The sequence below is a fragment of the Heterocephalus glaber genome, unplaced genomic scaffold (genome assembly GCF_053883595.1).
Source record: "Heterocephalus glaber isolate CG9 unplaced genomic scaffold, H.glaber_assembly_v1.0 deba00000281, whole genome shotgun sequence".
Taxonomy (NCBI): domain Eukaryota; kingdom Metazoa; phylum Chordata; class Mammalia; order Rodentia; family Bathyergidae; genus Heterocephalus; species Heterocephalus glaber.
The window spans coordinates 11,826,837-11,840,439 of NW_028258139.1; the positions used below are offsets into that span (position 1 = coordinate 11,826,837).

Below are 13,603 nucleotides of genomic sequence, written 5' to 3' on the forward strand. Positions count from 1 at the left end.
TGTAACAAAATACTATAGATGGGTGTCTCAACCAATAGAAATTTCATTTCTCACAATTCTTGAGTCTAGATGTCCAAGACTAAGGTGTTGGCAGGTTTGGTTTCTCCTGATGTCTCTTTCCTTGGCTTGCAGATGGCAGTCTTCTTGCTATATCCTCATCTCAACTTTCCTCTGTGCACTTCCATCCCTGAGGTCTCTTTGTGGCTCCAAGTTTCCTTTTCTTCTTCTTTCCCCCATAGCACAGTACAGACATTGATGAACCCTCACAACCCCACTGTGAGTAAGGCCAAAATGTCCTTTAGAGTAAAGAGCTGAGGCAGACAGAAGTCCAGCAAACCTGCCTTAGCCTGCTGGAAGCCACAGGGCAGCTGGTGAAAGATGTGCACATTAGGGCTCTCAGTTCCTAGTTCATCCACCAGTGGATGTCACGTTGGCGTATTTTACCACTGAAGGTTACACGGAAGACAAAACACAGCTCTCTCACCCAGCAACAGAAAAATTAACAGTTTAAACAACATTAAGGGGCATGTCAGTTAAAGAGACAGACATTAATCAGCACATGCATGAGGAAGAGAACATGCTGAGAAAGCCTGGAATCAAAAGGGTGGTGAGAAGACGCGGACCAGGCAATCTTGAGAATGGTCTGGGAAAATGTAAACTAGAAACCCAAATGCCTATGATTTCCAAATAGGAGAAAAATTAGAAAGAGATAGTGGAAAAATCCAGCCACTCACTCTAACTTGATTTTATTTTATTTTGGTTTTCTGAGACAAGGTCTTGCTATGTAGTTCAGGCTGGCTGTGAACTCACTACATAGCCCGGGCTGGCCTTGAACTCCGTGGCAATCCTCCTGCCTCAGCCTCCCAAGTGCTGAGATGATAGCTATGTTCCACCATGCCCAGCCATTCAGTCTAAATGTAAACTGGGAATGACAATAATATTCATTCACATTAGTAATAAAACTACTGAGAGTTTGTCAGTAATATCCTACTTACATATCTGCTTTTCCTTCTTTCTCACTTTTTTTTGGGGGGGGTGGTTCAGGATCTCACTATATAGTTCAGGCTGGCCTTGAACTTACTATGTACCCCAGGCTGGCCTCAAACTTGTGGTGATCCTCCTGCCTCAGCCTCCCGAGTGCTGGGATCACAGATGTATGCCACCGTGCCAGTCTTGGTGTGCCATATTAAAAGAAGCAAGAAGAAAAATAAGACTTGCATGGTAAAGCATTAATATAAGAGTAGATTTATTATAGCTAGTTCAAATTTTATTTTATTTTATTATTTATTTATTTATTTATTTATTTTGGTACCGGGGATCAAACTCGGGTCCTTGCTCTTGTGCAGCAGGCAGCGAAACCACTGAGCTAAATCCCTGGCCCTCTAGTTCAAATTTTAGACTGATACAATGACCTCAGAGTTTAAAACTATCATTGTTATCTCTGGGTATTTTACAATAATTAATTTGGTCTACAACTTTAAGGCAAACATACTAATGCATTTATTTTTCTTCAGAAATCATACTTTCAAAGATTATATAAAGTCTAGCCCTAAACATTTATGTTGATTAACTAAAAGTAAGCCTGATTAAGATGCTTTACAAAGAGAAATGAATGAACTAAGAGTATACAATACTTTTTAACTATTATGTTTGTTTGTTTGTTTGGTTTTGGTACTGGGATTGAACTCGGGTCCTTCTGCTTGTGAGGCAGGCGGTGGAACCACTGAGCTAAATCCCCAGCCCTACAATACTTTTTAAAAACAAAATTTTAAAAATTCAAGAAAGTCCTTCCTTACTTTGTTTGAACAAATGTATTTTAAAAAGGTTAATCTTCAGAAATTATTTAAAGGTAAATAAGATTGGCAGCTATAAGGAATACTATTTTAAAATAAACTAAGTTCTAGAGGCTACTTTCAAAAAGACTGGACATTGGGCTTCTTAGTAGGACAGGCACAGGTGACAGACACTGTCCAGGGGACATGGCGCAGTGTCACCACCTAGGCTTGCATGGCCTGCACACAGTACTTCTCTGTTGCTTTTCAGAGGAAGAGGAGTAGATACACTTTGTCAGTCTTGCTTCTGTCAAATAAGTTCTGAAGAAAAGTAGCCCTTTGTGGCTTATATGACTCTATTCAATGCTGCCAGGCTGTTCTGGAGCAACTGGAGGTGACTCTTTGCATTCTTCTAATTCTGCAAGTTCCACTAAATTTTTTTGAATGTAGTAACTCTTCCTGTCTTAAAAATCTGTAAGTTCTTTAAAAAAATCCATAAGTTCTTGTTTTGAAGATTCAGATATTTTTTTCAAACTTCTAAGAACATAATTGCTGGGAAGTTTCAGCCTGAAGAACATCTTGATTTTTTGCCTGTGCTTTACCCAGGGCTTTATTGGCATTTTCATAATCCACTGGTGATGGAGACCTTTGATAAAGGACTGCTTGAGATTCTCTTAAGTAATAGTTTAAAAGGTGAGAAAGTTTTAGGTCCTCATCAGGAGACCCTTGTGCTTCTATTTTTCTTGTTTTACCAAACATTCTGAAAATTTGAGAAAAAACTTGCATATATCTGTAGAATCCTGAGTTCCTAAAGCATATTACAAAGAGCTAATTCTATTGTAATCATCTGCAGCACTTCTGTGGGATCTTGTCATCCTATCAGATTTAGCAGATATATCCTTAACCCAATTATGATATTCTAAAAGGAATGTTCATTCATGCTAAAAGAAATCATCTACAGCTTTTACTTCTGAAACAACTCCATCTGCTGATTTGACAATGTTTCTAAAGAAATCCTCAAGTTTCTCTTTTTTACTTTTGCCTTGAACACTCAAACCTTGATTACATTCCAAGAAGACATGGAAATTTAAATCTTTTCTCAAAATAGCATATGCTGCCACATAACACAGGAACACTTCATACATTGCCACTGTCTTTTTTTTTTAACAACAAAACATTTATTAGTACATTTTAGATATACATAATGATAACAATTATAGGGAATTTGCATCTGTACATGATCTATCCTGCCTCTTTTTTTTTTTTTTGCCATTTCTCCCCTAAGTCTCCCTCTCCTCCCTATAAGCAAAACCTTTATTTCCATTTTTTCCTTCTATTTTTACTTTTTTCTTTTCCCTTCATTCTTTTCTCTCCCCCCTCTTCTTGTTCCCCTTCCCATTTGAACATTTTCTTCCTATTTCACAATATCTATTATATATTTTAGTACTTATTTCCACTTTAGTTTTCTCACACCAATGAAACAATGTGGTATTTAAATACGTGTGTCCAGTTTATTTCACTTAAGAGTATTTTTTTTTTTTGGTACCGGGGATCGAACTTGAGTCCTTGCACTTGCGCAGCAGGCGGTGGAACCACTGAGCTAAATCCCTGGCCCTATCCCACTTAAGAGTATGATCTCAAGGTCCATTTATTTAGCTACAAATGTCTCAAGCTCATCCTTCTTTATGACAGAGTAGTAGTCCATTCTATAAAAAACCCCACATCTTTATACATTCATCAGTTGATGGGCATTTAGGCTATTTCCAAAATGTAGCTATTACAAACTATGCCACTATAAACATAAGTGTGCATATATTATTGTGGTAAGATGCTTTTAATTCTTTTGGGAAGATACCAAGAAGGGGAATAGCTAGGTCAAATGGAACTTCCAGTTTTAATTTTTTGAGGAATCTCCACTCTGATTTCCACAGTGGTTTCACCAATCTACACTCCCACCAGCTGTACTGTTTTCTTAAATGTTGCCAAATACTCAATATTCCTGTTTCATCTTTGTGAATTCTTCCTTTGTCCTTGACCCTTCTCCAAGCATCTGTAGCTTTTTCCTTGAAGCATCAAAATCAAGTCTTATATATAACCTGCATAGTCTTAATTTTCAACAAAGGAATCCGGAAGCCAGATAATTTCTCATGTTGTTGAATAACAGAAAACTCATTTTGTTCAAAATTGGGCAATGAACTCTTTGTGTGAACAGCGCATTAGAAATGTTCACAAAGAGCATTAGAAATGTCCACCTTCACAGAAGCATCATTTTGAAGATCTATTATTTATTGCTTTAAGTCCATGGTCTTCTGAGAACACCAAGTTTCCTTTTGCTTTTTTTGGTTTTTTTGAGAAGGTTTTTACTCTGTAGTCCAGGCTGGCCTCAAACTCATGGCGATCCTCCTGCCTCAGCCCCCCAAGTGCTGGGATTACAGGCTTGTGCTGTCACTCCCGCTTATTATAAACCTTATAAAGATGTGAAATGGTATCTTCTTGTGACTTCAACTTCCGTTTCTCTAACACACAAAGGGTACTGAACATCTTATATGCTTGTCAACCATTTTATATCGCCCTTGATGTAATGCCTATTCCAATCTTTTGCCCATTTAGTTAATAGGCATTCTTTAGTTTTCACTGTTTAAAATAGCTTTATTTAACTACAACACACATACTATACAATTCACCCATTTCAACAGTTTGGGTCTATTAATGCTATTTTTTTTTTTTTTTTTTTTTTGGTACCGGGGATCGAACTAGGGACCTTGCGCTTTCAAGGCAGGCACCGGAACCACCGAGCTAAATCCCCGGCCCATATTAATGCTATTTTTAATAACTGGAGGGTCAGGGATTTAGCTCAGTGTTTCCGCCGCCTACCCTGCAAGCTCAAGGACTCGAGTTCGATCCCCTGTACCAAAAAAAGAAAAAGAAAAAGAATTGGAGTGTAGTATGTTAAAATGTACGCGATGCCACTGTTTTGACCCTAGTTCTAACTGGGCTCAGCAAACCAGGTTAAATGAGAACGGGGTCACCCACAAGTTCGGTAATCACACAGAGACGCCGAGGCCGACAAGGCGGGGGCGGGGGTGCGCTGACTTCCGGGTCACTGGTCAATGTCAATTCGATCTCTAGACTCAGCTTCTTGAAATTCCTTCCTCTTCTCAAGTATGCGAACCTTGGCATCAGGCGCATTCACGCCGGGCACAGTCTCTGCTTCCGCCTCAGAAGCCGAAACAAGCGCTTTTGATATTCTTTTCTCTGAAAAGATAAAGTGTCTGAGGACTGGGCGAAAGGTAATACGCAAGGCTCAGACCTGGAGCCGCGCACCACCGAGGAGGGGCCTCCAGCGTTCCTAGAGCGGATCGGAAGTGGCTCTGGCGCGCTTCCTCGGACAGGTTCCGCTTCCGGCCGCCGTTGTGCAGCTGGGGACCGCTGGTGCTAGGTGCGGAGATTGTCAGGGTTTTGTGGATGTGGGGTCGTAGGGTTGTTCTCCCAGGAATGGAGACAGGGCCAGGTGGCGGGGGTGAGGCGGCGGCGGTCAGACCGGGTCCTGGGGATCCCGGCGCGGCCCCCTGAGGTCTGGGCTGTGGTCCTCGCTGTCTGCCTCCCTCCCGGCGCGCAGGTCTATGAGCCACGTCTCCTTCTTGGCGAGGATGCTGTGCGGTCTCTCTGCTAGTGTCACAGCCCGCTTAGTCACCGCCGCACCTACTCCAATAGCCTAGCCCCCTTCTGTGTGGAGACTGCACAGATCTGTGGGAGCCGGACCTTCTGGGCTCTCGTCCTTGGCTGGGCATTTGCATGTAGAGGTTTGATTTCTTGAGAAGTATTGTGAGGGCTCCGAGTGTGGGGCCGGAGTCTCAGCTGCTGTGTCCTGGTGCCCCCCCCCCCCCCCAGTCCTTTCTCCTAGTTCATTGTTATATCTGTTACTTATTTACAGGACTTAATGTGTGGCCTACTTCCCTGCTAACTCCTGCTCATCTCAGATATTACCTCCTCCGGGATATCTGAGGTAGGCCCCTTTTCTACCCATTCCCAGGGCCACCTGCCTACCGCCCGTCACACACACTCTCATTGGTCATATCACACGGGACCACATCAGCCTTCATTTGCTAGTCTTTTGAGGCCCTAAAGAAGTCATCGGCCTTTTCCCTCCCCTCTCCCTCCAGGAAGCTGAGGTTGGGACGTCTCTACTGGGCTGATCAAGGAGGAGCAAGCAGTGATGTCTGCCTTGGGGGCTGCAGCTCTGTACCTGCATCATCCAGCTGACAGTCATAGTGGCCGAGTCAATTTCCTGGGGGCTCAGCTTCCTCCACAGCTGGCAGCAATGCCCCGGCTCCTAGAGGACCTGGACAGGAGCATGTTCAGGAAGTTGCTGAAGCTTGTGGTCAGCAGCCTTCAAGGGGAGGATTGCCAAGAGGCCGTACAACGCCTTGGTTCCAGTGCCAACCTATCAGAGGAGCGGCTGGGTGCCCTGCTTGCAGGAACACACACATTGCTCCAGCAGGCTCTCCGGCTGCCCCCCACCAGCCTGAAGCTCGATGCCTTCGAGGACCAGCTCCAGGAGCTTGGCATCCCCCAAGACCTAGTTGGAGACTTGGCCAGTGTGGTGTTTGGGAGCCAGCGCCCCCTCCTGGATTCTATGGCCCAGCAGCAGGGGGCCTGGCTGCCTCACCTTGCTGACTTTCGGTGGAGGGTAGATGTGGCAATCTCCACAAGTACCCTGGCCCGATCCCTGCAGCCAAGTGTCCTGATGCAGCTCAAGCTTTCAGATGGGTCAGCACACCGCTTTGAGGTCCCCATGGCCAAGTTCCAGGAGCTGCGGTACAGTGTGGCTCTGGTCCTGAAGGAGATGGCAGATCTAGAGAAGAAATGTGAGCGAAAACTGCAGGACTGAACCCTCACAGCCAGTGCTGCAACCTGGTTGCAGCCCCCCCTTTCTATGAAGCAGGCTCTTGAGTGAGTGAATGAAAGGATGGAACTTTCTGTTTAAATGAAGACAGCTGTGCCTTTTTTCTACAAGTACAAGGAACTATTAAAAATATGTTTCTCTATGTGGATGTTAAACTGCACACCTGTCCCTTCCATGACTATTGGTTTTTGCTGTTGGGTATGGCTCTGTGTGGCCAGGTGGAGGTCTAGGGTCCAGGTTGTGGCTCTCGGCAGGTACCATGAAGTTGCATAGCCTGGCCATCTAAAGCATCTGAACCCTCTCTGCTCATTGCTTTTGTAAATCCTGTGGTTTTTTTGTTTGTTTGTTTTTTGGTACCAGGGATTGAACTCAGGTCCTTGCGCTTGTGCAACAGGCGGTGAAACCACTGAGCTAAATCCCTGGCCCCTGTAAATCCTGTATTTTGGTGTAGCATTTGGGGTTTTTTTCACAAAAATTCAAGGTTTGTCATTTTACAGGTCCATTTCTAATTTAGTTTCATTAAAATAATAACCACATTATTGCCTTTTAAAAAATCAAAACAATGCAAAAAGCAAAGCCCTTCTCTACTACATGACATACTCCAGACTCATGTTTCTTTCTGCTTTTCAGCTACTGGCCTTTCGGAACTTGGATATGTTCTTGTTCAGTTGGTCTCTTTTTTACAAAGGTTTTTCTTTGGGCAGCATTGGTTCCCTGACCCCTCTGTGACTCTTATCTATTTTTTTCTAATTTAAATTTTTATTAGTACATGTTTGCAGTACATATTGATTACATTCATCATGGGGATTTGGTACATGTACATAACACATCTTGATTGTTTTTACGTCCTCTCTCCTTCCCGCCTCCCCCTCCATCCATGTCTTGGTCCTCTTCCCATTTGCAGCAGGCGGTGAAACCACTGAGCTAAATCCCTGGCCCCATTTGCAAAAGACCTATCTTGGGCTGGGGATTTAGCTCAGTGGTTTCACCGCCTGCTGTGCAAGCGCAAGGACCCAAGTTCGATCCCCAGTACCAAAAAAAAAAGACCTATCTCACTGTTTCCTATTATAGGTGTGGATATTTTCATTCTTCTGTTTTAAATCCCTGCCCTTGTGGAGCTGACAATTGAGTAGGGTGGCAAGAGGGAAACATTGCAAAATCCATAATAAGTTACAGCTTGCTAGAGGATGGTGACACAGTAAATAGAGCAGGGTTAGGTGCTGAGATGTGGGGTTGTGGCGGGGGGTCCACCACTGTAAGTGGGACATGGTGTGGCTTTAGTGAGGGCTTTCTTGAGGATGTGGTATCTGAGCAAAGACCTGAAGGAGGCAAGGATCATAATGCAGTCTGCAGAGTGAACAGCTGGGACACAGGCTGCCAGTGGAGGGAGACCGTGCTTGTTGAATGTTGTAGAAGGAGATAAAGTTGGGAAGGGTATAGAGCTCCAGGCCTGAGGGACCTTGGATGACTGGCTCAATTCTGAGCCGATGGGGCACTTTGAGGCTTTTCAGCAGAGGAGGGATGTACTGTGATGATTGGGAGCTCAGTAGAGGGGATGTTGTCAGGTGCACTTGGCAACTAGAGTAGCTTCTAAGGAGGTTGTGATCTGTGGCCAGCTTTGCAGCCTCCAGTGTAACTGCTTCCAGGTGCAGGCTTTGGATTCTGCTCTGTGTAGAGCTGTTGGGCAGCTTCAATTAGGGTATCCCTGCCTCTTGTACTTTTCTGGTCCAACTCTGATCTGTTCTCTGCCAGGAAACCAGGTTACAAATCTCGAGGTATAAATAGGCCCAAGGAATTAATGAAAATTGCTAATGAGCTTTGGTGGCCATCCTGATGCCCTGCTGTGCCTGTTCTGGTGCCAGCACCATGCCAGCCCATTACCTGCACAGGCCATTGACAGAATGCTTTGGCCCCCCGCTTTCTCAGTTAAGGTCATTTTTTTTGGAGTAAGGGCCATGGCCATGCAAGTTAGATATGGGCCATAAGCAGGGAAATGAGGGTGTCCTTCAAAGAGAACTCTCAGAGATTGCTGTGCCTGTCTGTGTGCCTTTTAGGCCCAGCTAGGGTCCTCAGCTCATTTGCCTCAGGACCATGGGCTCCACACTGGAGGGAACAAAGAGACCCAGAACTGCCAAAAGGACACGTGCAGGTTGCCAGTGTCTACCTCACCCAGGAGGGAGCTTTCCACATTATATGCTTCTGTTCTAACCACAGAAAGTGTTTAGGGACTAAGTACTCATTATAATACATTTGGAAAAAACCAAAAATGTAAAAACAAATTTTCTTAAAAAGTCCCTTTGCTTACAGATAGTCATGCAGCATTTTTTTTTTTTTGTACCAGGGATCGAACTCCGGTCCTTGCACTTGTGCAGCAGGCAATGAAACCAGTGAGCTAAATCCCCAGCACTCTCCCCATTCTTTCTACTGTTGTCTGGTTTCCTCTTCCCACAGTGCTGTTATTTAACTTTCCTGAGCAAGCCAATTGTGCTTAGTGGATGCAAAACACTCCACTTGGGTGGGGTGATACTTTACTAGGCCATTTTCTCAGTAGGGCTTCCTGGTGCTTTCTCTTAGGGTCCCCTCAAACGAAAAAATTACAGCAGTGCATGTGCTGATAATTCCAGCACTCTGAGAGGCTGAGTCAGGAAGATTGCAAGTTTGAGCCCAGTTTGGACAACTTAGCAAGACCCTGATTCAAAATTAAAAGGGCTGATGATGTAATGCAAAGGCCCTAGTTCAATCCCCAGTCTCACAAAATTAAATTTTAAAAAACACCAACGTTAGTGCAGAAAGTTTTTTTTTTCATTAAGTTTATTCGTACATTTTAGGTATACAATACAGTTACATTCATCACTAGGAACTTGTACCTTTACATGATATATCTTGGTTCTTATTTTTTCCGCATTCCCCTGCCCTCCAACCCCTCCACCCCTCCCTCTTTACAAAGACTTGTTTCCATTTTTTTCCTTTTCTCTTTCCAGTCCCCTACCCCTCCCACTCCCCCTACCCTTTTAGACCTTTTCTTCCTATTTCACACTATCAATTATACATTTTGATCCTTATTTACCCTTAGTTTCTTACACCAGAGAAACAGTTCAGTATTCACATGTGTGTCCTATTTATTTCACTTAAGCATATGGCCTCAATGTGCATCCATTTAGCTATAAATGTCTTTAGTTTCTCGTTCTTTATGGCTGAGTAGTACTCCATTTTTTAAAAAAATTCTTTTATTGGTACATTTTAGGTATACAATACATTTACATTTATCATTGGGTGTTTGTACCTGTACATGATGCATCTTGGTTCTCATTTTTTCCCCATTACCTATGTGCCCTTTACCCCTAAACCCTTCCCTATTTACACAGATTTCGTTTCCATTTTTTTTTTCTTTTCTCATAATTTTTCCCTTCCTTTCTTTCCTTTCCCCTTCTCCTCCCACCATCTCTACTCCTTTGGACCTTTTCCTATTTCAAAGTATCAATTATTAGTTATTAATCCTTTTAGTCCTTATTTACACTCTCAGTTTCTCACACTAGAGAAACTATTCTGTATTTACACGTGTGTCTTATTTCACTTAAGAGTATGGCCTAAATATGCATCCATTTAGCTATAAATGACTCTAGTTTCTCATTCTTTATGGCTGAGCAGTACTCCATTTTATTAAAAAACCACATCTTTATCCAGTTTCCAGTTGATGGGCACTTGGGCTGTTTCCAAGCTTGAGCTATTACAAACTGTGCCACAATAAACATGGGTACACATATATCTCTGTGGTATGATTCTTTTAATTCTTTTGGGAAAATACCCAGCAGGGAAATAGCTGGGTCAAATGGGACCTCCAGCCCTAGTTCTTTGAGGTATCTCCACACTGATTTCCACGGTGGTTGCACCAGTCTGCGCTCCCACCAACAATGGAGAAGGGTTCCTTTCTCTCCATACCCCTGCCAGCATTTGTTATTGGTTGATTTCTTGATAGCAGCCATTCTTTCTGGGGTGAGGTGGAATCTCAGTGTTGTTTTCATTTGCATCTCTCGAATGACCAGTGATGTTCAACATTTTTTCATATGTTTATTTGCTGCTTTTACTTCTTTGAGAAATGTCTGTTTCAGATGCCCATTTTTGAATTAGGTCTTTATATTTGAGGATCTGATTTTTTTAAGTTCTTTATATATTCTAGATAGTAGTCCTTTGAGGAGCAGCTGATAAAATTTTTTCCCTCATTGTAGGTTGTTCTTAGCTCTGTTGGTGGTTTCTCTTGCAGTGCCGAAACTTTTTTGTTGTTACCAGGGATCGAACTTAGGCCCTTGCGCTTGCGCAGCAGGCAGCAAAACCACTGAGCTAAATCCCCGGCCCAGAAGCTTTTTAATAAGATGAAATCCCAGTTGTTGATTCTTACACAAAGTATTTTTGTATTAAAACTATTTTTGGGAGCCAGATATGGTGGCATATGCCTGTAATCACAGCACTTGGGAGGCTGAGGCAGACCAGGCTGGACTACATAGCAGGACCCTATCTCAAAAAAGCAAAAATAATTTTTTAAAACCTGTTTTTAGTTCATCTTCCTTGCTAGCTCAGCATTTTTCCCTCCTCCCTACACTGGTAGTTTGGGAGCAGCCTGAGGGGCATGTCTACAGATGCCAGCTTGTCTAACTGCCCCTCAGCCTCTGCCAAAAGGCACTGTGAACATTCTTTTCCTTGGGTTAGGAATTGTGGGCAGTCCTGCCTGTGGGCTCCATCCTCAGTAGACCTGGCTATGTCTGAGGTTACAACAGCCATTAAGGTGCTGCCCTTCCCCACTGCTTAGTCCAGGCCATGCAGGAAGAGCAGCTTTGGAGGCAGCCCTGCCCTTCCATTTCCCTAGCTGCATGAGGACTTGGGATTCAGCTCTTGCCATCTCTGTTGGAAATCCTGTTTGCCTGATCTTATCTGTAAGTCCTTGGGCTTGTCTCAAATGGTGACACAAGGTAAGTAAAGGTATAGGTGATACATGCTTTGTGGGGTCATACAGAGGGTGGGTGTGTAGACCATGGACCATTCCTGTAATATGATGGGCCCTGGAGACAGGGACAGCAGCCAACCTCAAGGCCACAAGCAGAATTTGGTCTTGCTGGGGGGGCACGGAAAGCATCAAATTTCATTCAGGACAAATATACACACATTGGGTTCCAAAAGATCAGTCCAGCTGGGACAGACTTGGAAGCCAGCAGGGTGGCCCTTCTTACCTACTTCCTCCAACTCAAGGGCCAGAGAGTATTTTGGGTGCTCTCAACTCTGCCATTGCAGCTCAGAAGCAGGTGATACTTGAACAGCAGGTGTGGCCATTCCAATAACCCTTTACGAACACTGGAATTTGAATTTCATGTGCCATATCCCCCCCCCCCCAATATTCAAAAACCATCCTTAGCTCCAGACGGCATCATAGCTGGAGGAGGGGGCAGGTGGTGGTCTACCCTGGACTGCACATTTTTTGGACCGCCCCTGAACAGCATGACCTCTAGCGAAAGCACAGCATATTCAGATATGTTGGAGGGTGGCAAATTGAAGGACCACCCCAAGCAGTATGAAACTAGCTATACCACTGGCTCCAGAGCCTTAGAGGAGCTTCCAGAGCATTGAAAACAGGTGGTAGGTGGATGGTAGCTCTAACTGTTTCACTTCCTTCAGCCCTACCTTCCCAAACCCTCAGGATACAGAGTGACCGTGTACCCTTTCCTCTAGTCAAGACAAATCAAGAGTTACAATAATCCCTCTGGTTAGGTTTGTTTACAAAGGGGCATGAAGTTTCTCAGGCTTGGGGGTCTTTCTGACCCAAATATTGTTCATAATAGTTGGCACTGTCATCAAAGGTCAGTAGGTCTTGTGTGGGACACAGCAGATTATTATCAGAGTGACCCTCAGGTCCCCTTGGAACATGCACACAGCTGCACGACCAGGACCTTGGGAGAAAGGAGGCCAGTACCGTCCTTGTCCTCATCCTGCCATGGGAGGCTGTGGATTGCAGCCTCAGATGGTTTAGGAGACAAACCCCAGTGGTTGGTCCCAGCCTGTGTTGCTCAGATTAACCAGAGTGATTGCTGAAGCAGGAGACTCAAGTGAAAACTCAATTTCAGCCCCCAAATTTCCAGGCCCCAGGCAGAGCATTGTGATCTCCCTCAGGCCCAAGCCTCCCTACACTGTCTTACTGTGTGAACCAAGAAGCCCTGAAGGTGTTTTTCCTAGACCATCCCATAAGGTTATGTTGGCAGGGAAAAAAACCTGAGAGGTGAGGCAGTGCCCTCAGCTCCTAGCAGAGCAGGTCTGGCCTCCCACTGTTCTCATTAACTACCCTATAATAGTACATCAATCAAAGTCAGAGTTTTAGGAAGAGAAAGCCTGGGTCATCCTGCAAGCACCTAGATCTCATGTATGGCTTTAGAAGCCTTGCATATCACCTGGGTTCTGTGCTGGCTCTGAAGTGTGCTCTGCCCAGCAGTCTCTCAAGAGGGAGGGGCTGTGCCCTGGGTGGCTCTAATGGAGGATGGATTTTAAGAAAAGACAATCAAGTGGAGTAGTTAAAAGTGAACTCTGGAGACTTTGCTTCTGGACATGAGAGAAAACATTCCCTTAAAGTTGAAGCCACTTTGAGCCACTCATCCCCAAGTGAAAAATTTTTATTTGTACTTAGGATTGATTGATTCCCAAGCCTTTTCTTTCTTTTTTATTTACTGATGGGATCTCGTTAAGTCGCCAAGTGGCCCCAAATGGGCTTGAACTTGTACTCTTCCTGCCTCATTTTCCCAGAAGACTGGGATTACGGACATATGGCACCATTCTCAGCTTGTCTAAGGCTTTTTATACGCAGTTTAATTCGTCCTCAAGTCTGTACTGGTCACAATCCTGTAGTGAGCATGTCCAGCCCTCCAGGCCCTTCTAGCACTGAATACTA

General features: G+C 44.2%; 2 protein-coding genes and 1 pseudogene across 2 annotated transcripts in view; 2 read left to right on the top strand and 1 right to left on the bottom strand.

Moving 5' to 3' along the window:
- Positions 1–6,114, top strand: part of LOC106007590 (zinc finger protein 7) — a 31,474-nt gene extending 25,360 nt beyond the window's left edge. Inside the window, exon 4 of the mRNA XM_021249975.2 lies at positions 5,936–6,114. Coding sequence (XP_021105634.1) covers positions 5,936–5,943 — 8 coding nt within the window. The 3' untranslated portion in view covers positions 5,944–6,114. The remainder of the gene's footprint in view (positions 1–5,935) is intronic.
- LOC101707765 (sorting nexin-6 pseudogene) lies at positions 2,119–3,143 on the bottom strand (annotated as a pseudogene).
- On the top strand, positions 5,989–10,443 carry Commd5 (COMM domain containing 5). Its single transcript, XM_087183226.1, has one exon. It carries the CDS (start codon positions 5,989–5,991, stop codon positions 6,661–6,663), a length of 675 nt encoding a protein of 224 aa, XP_087039352.1. The 3' UTR covers positions 6,664–10,443.
- The last annotated feature ends 3,160 nt before the right edge of the window (positions 10,444–13,603 follow it).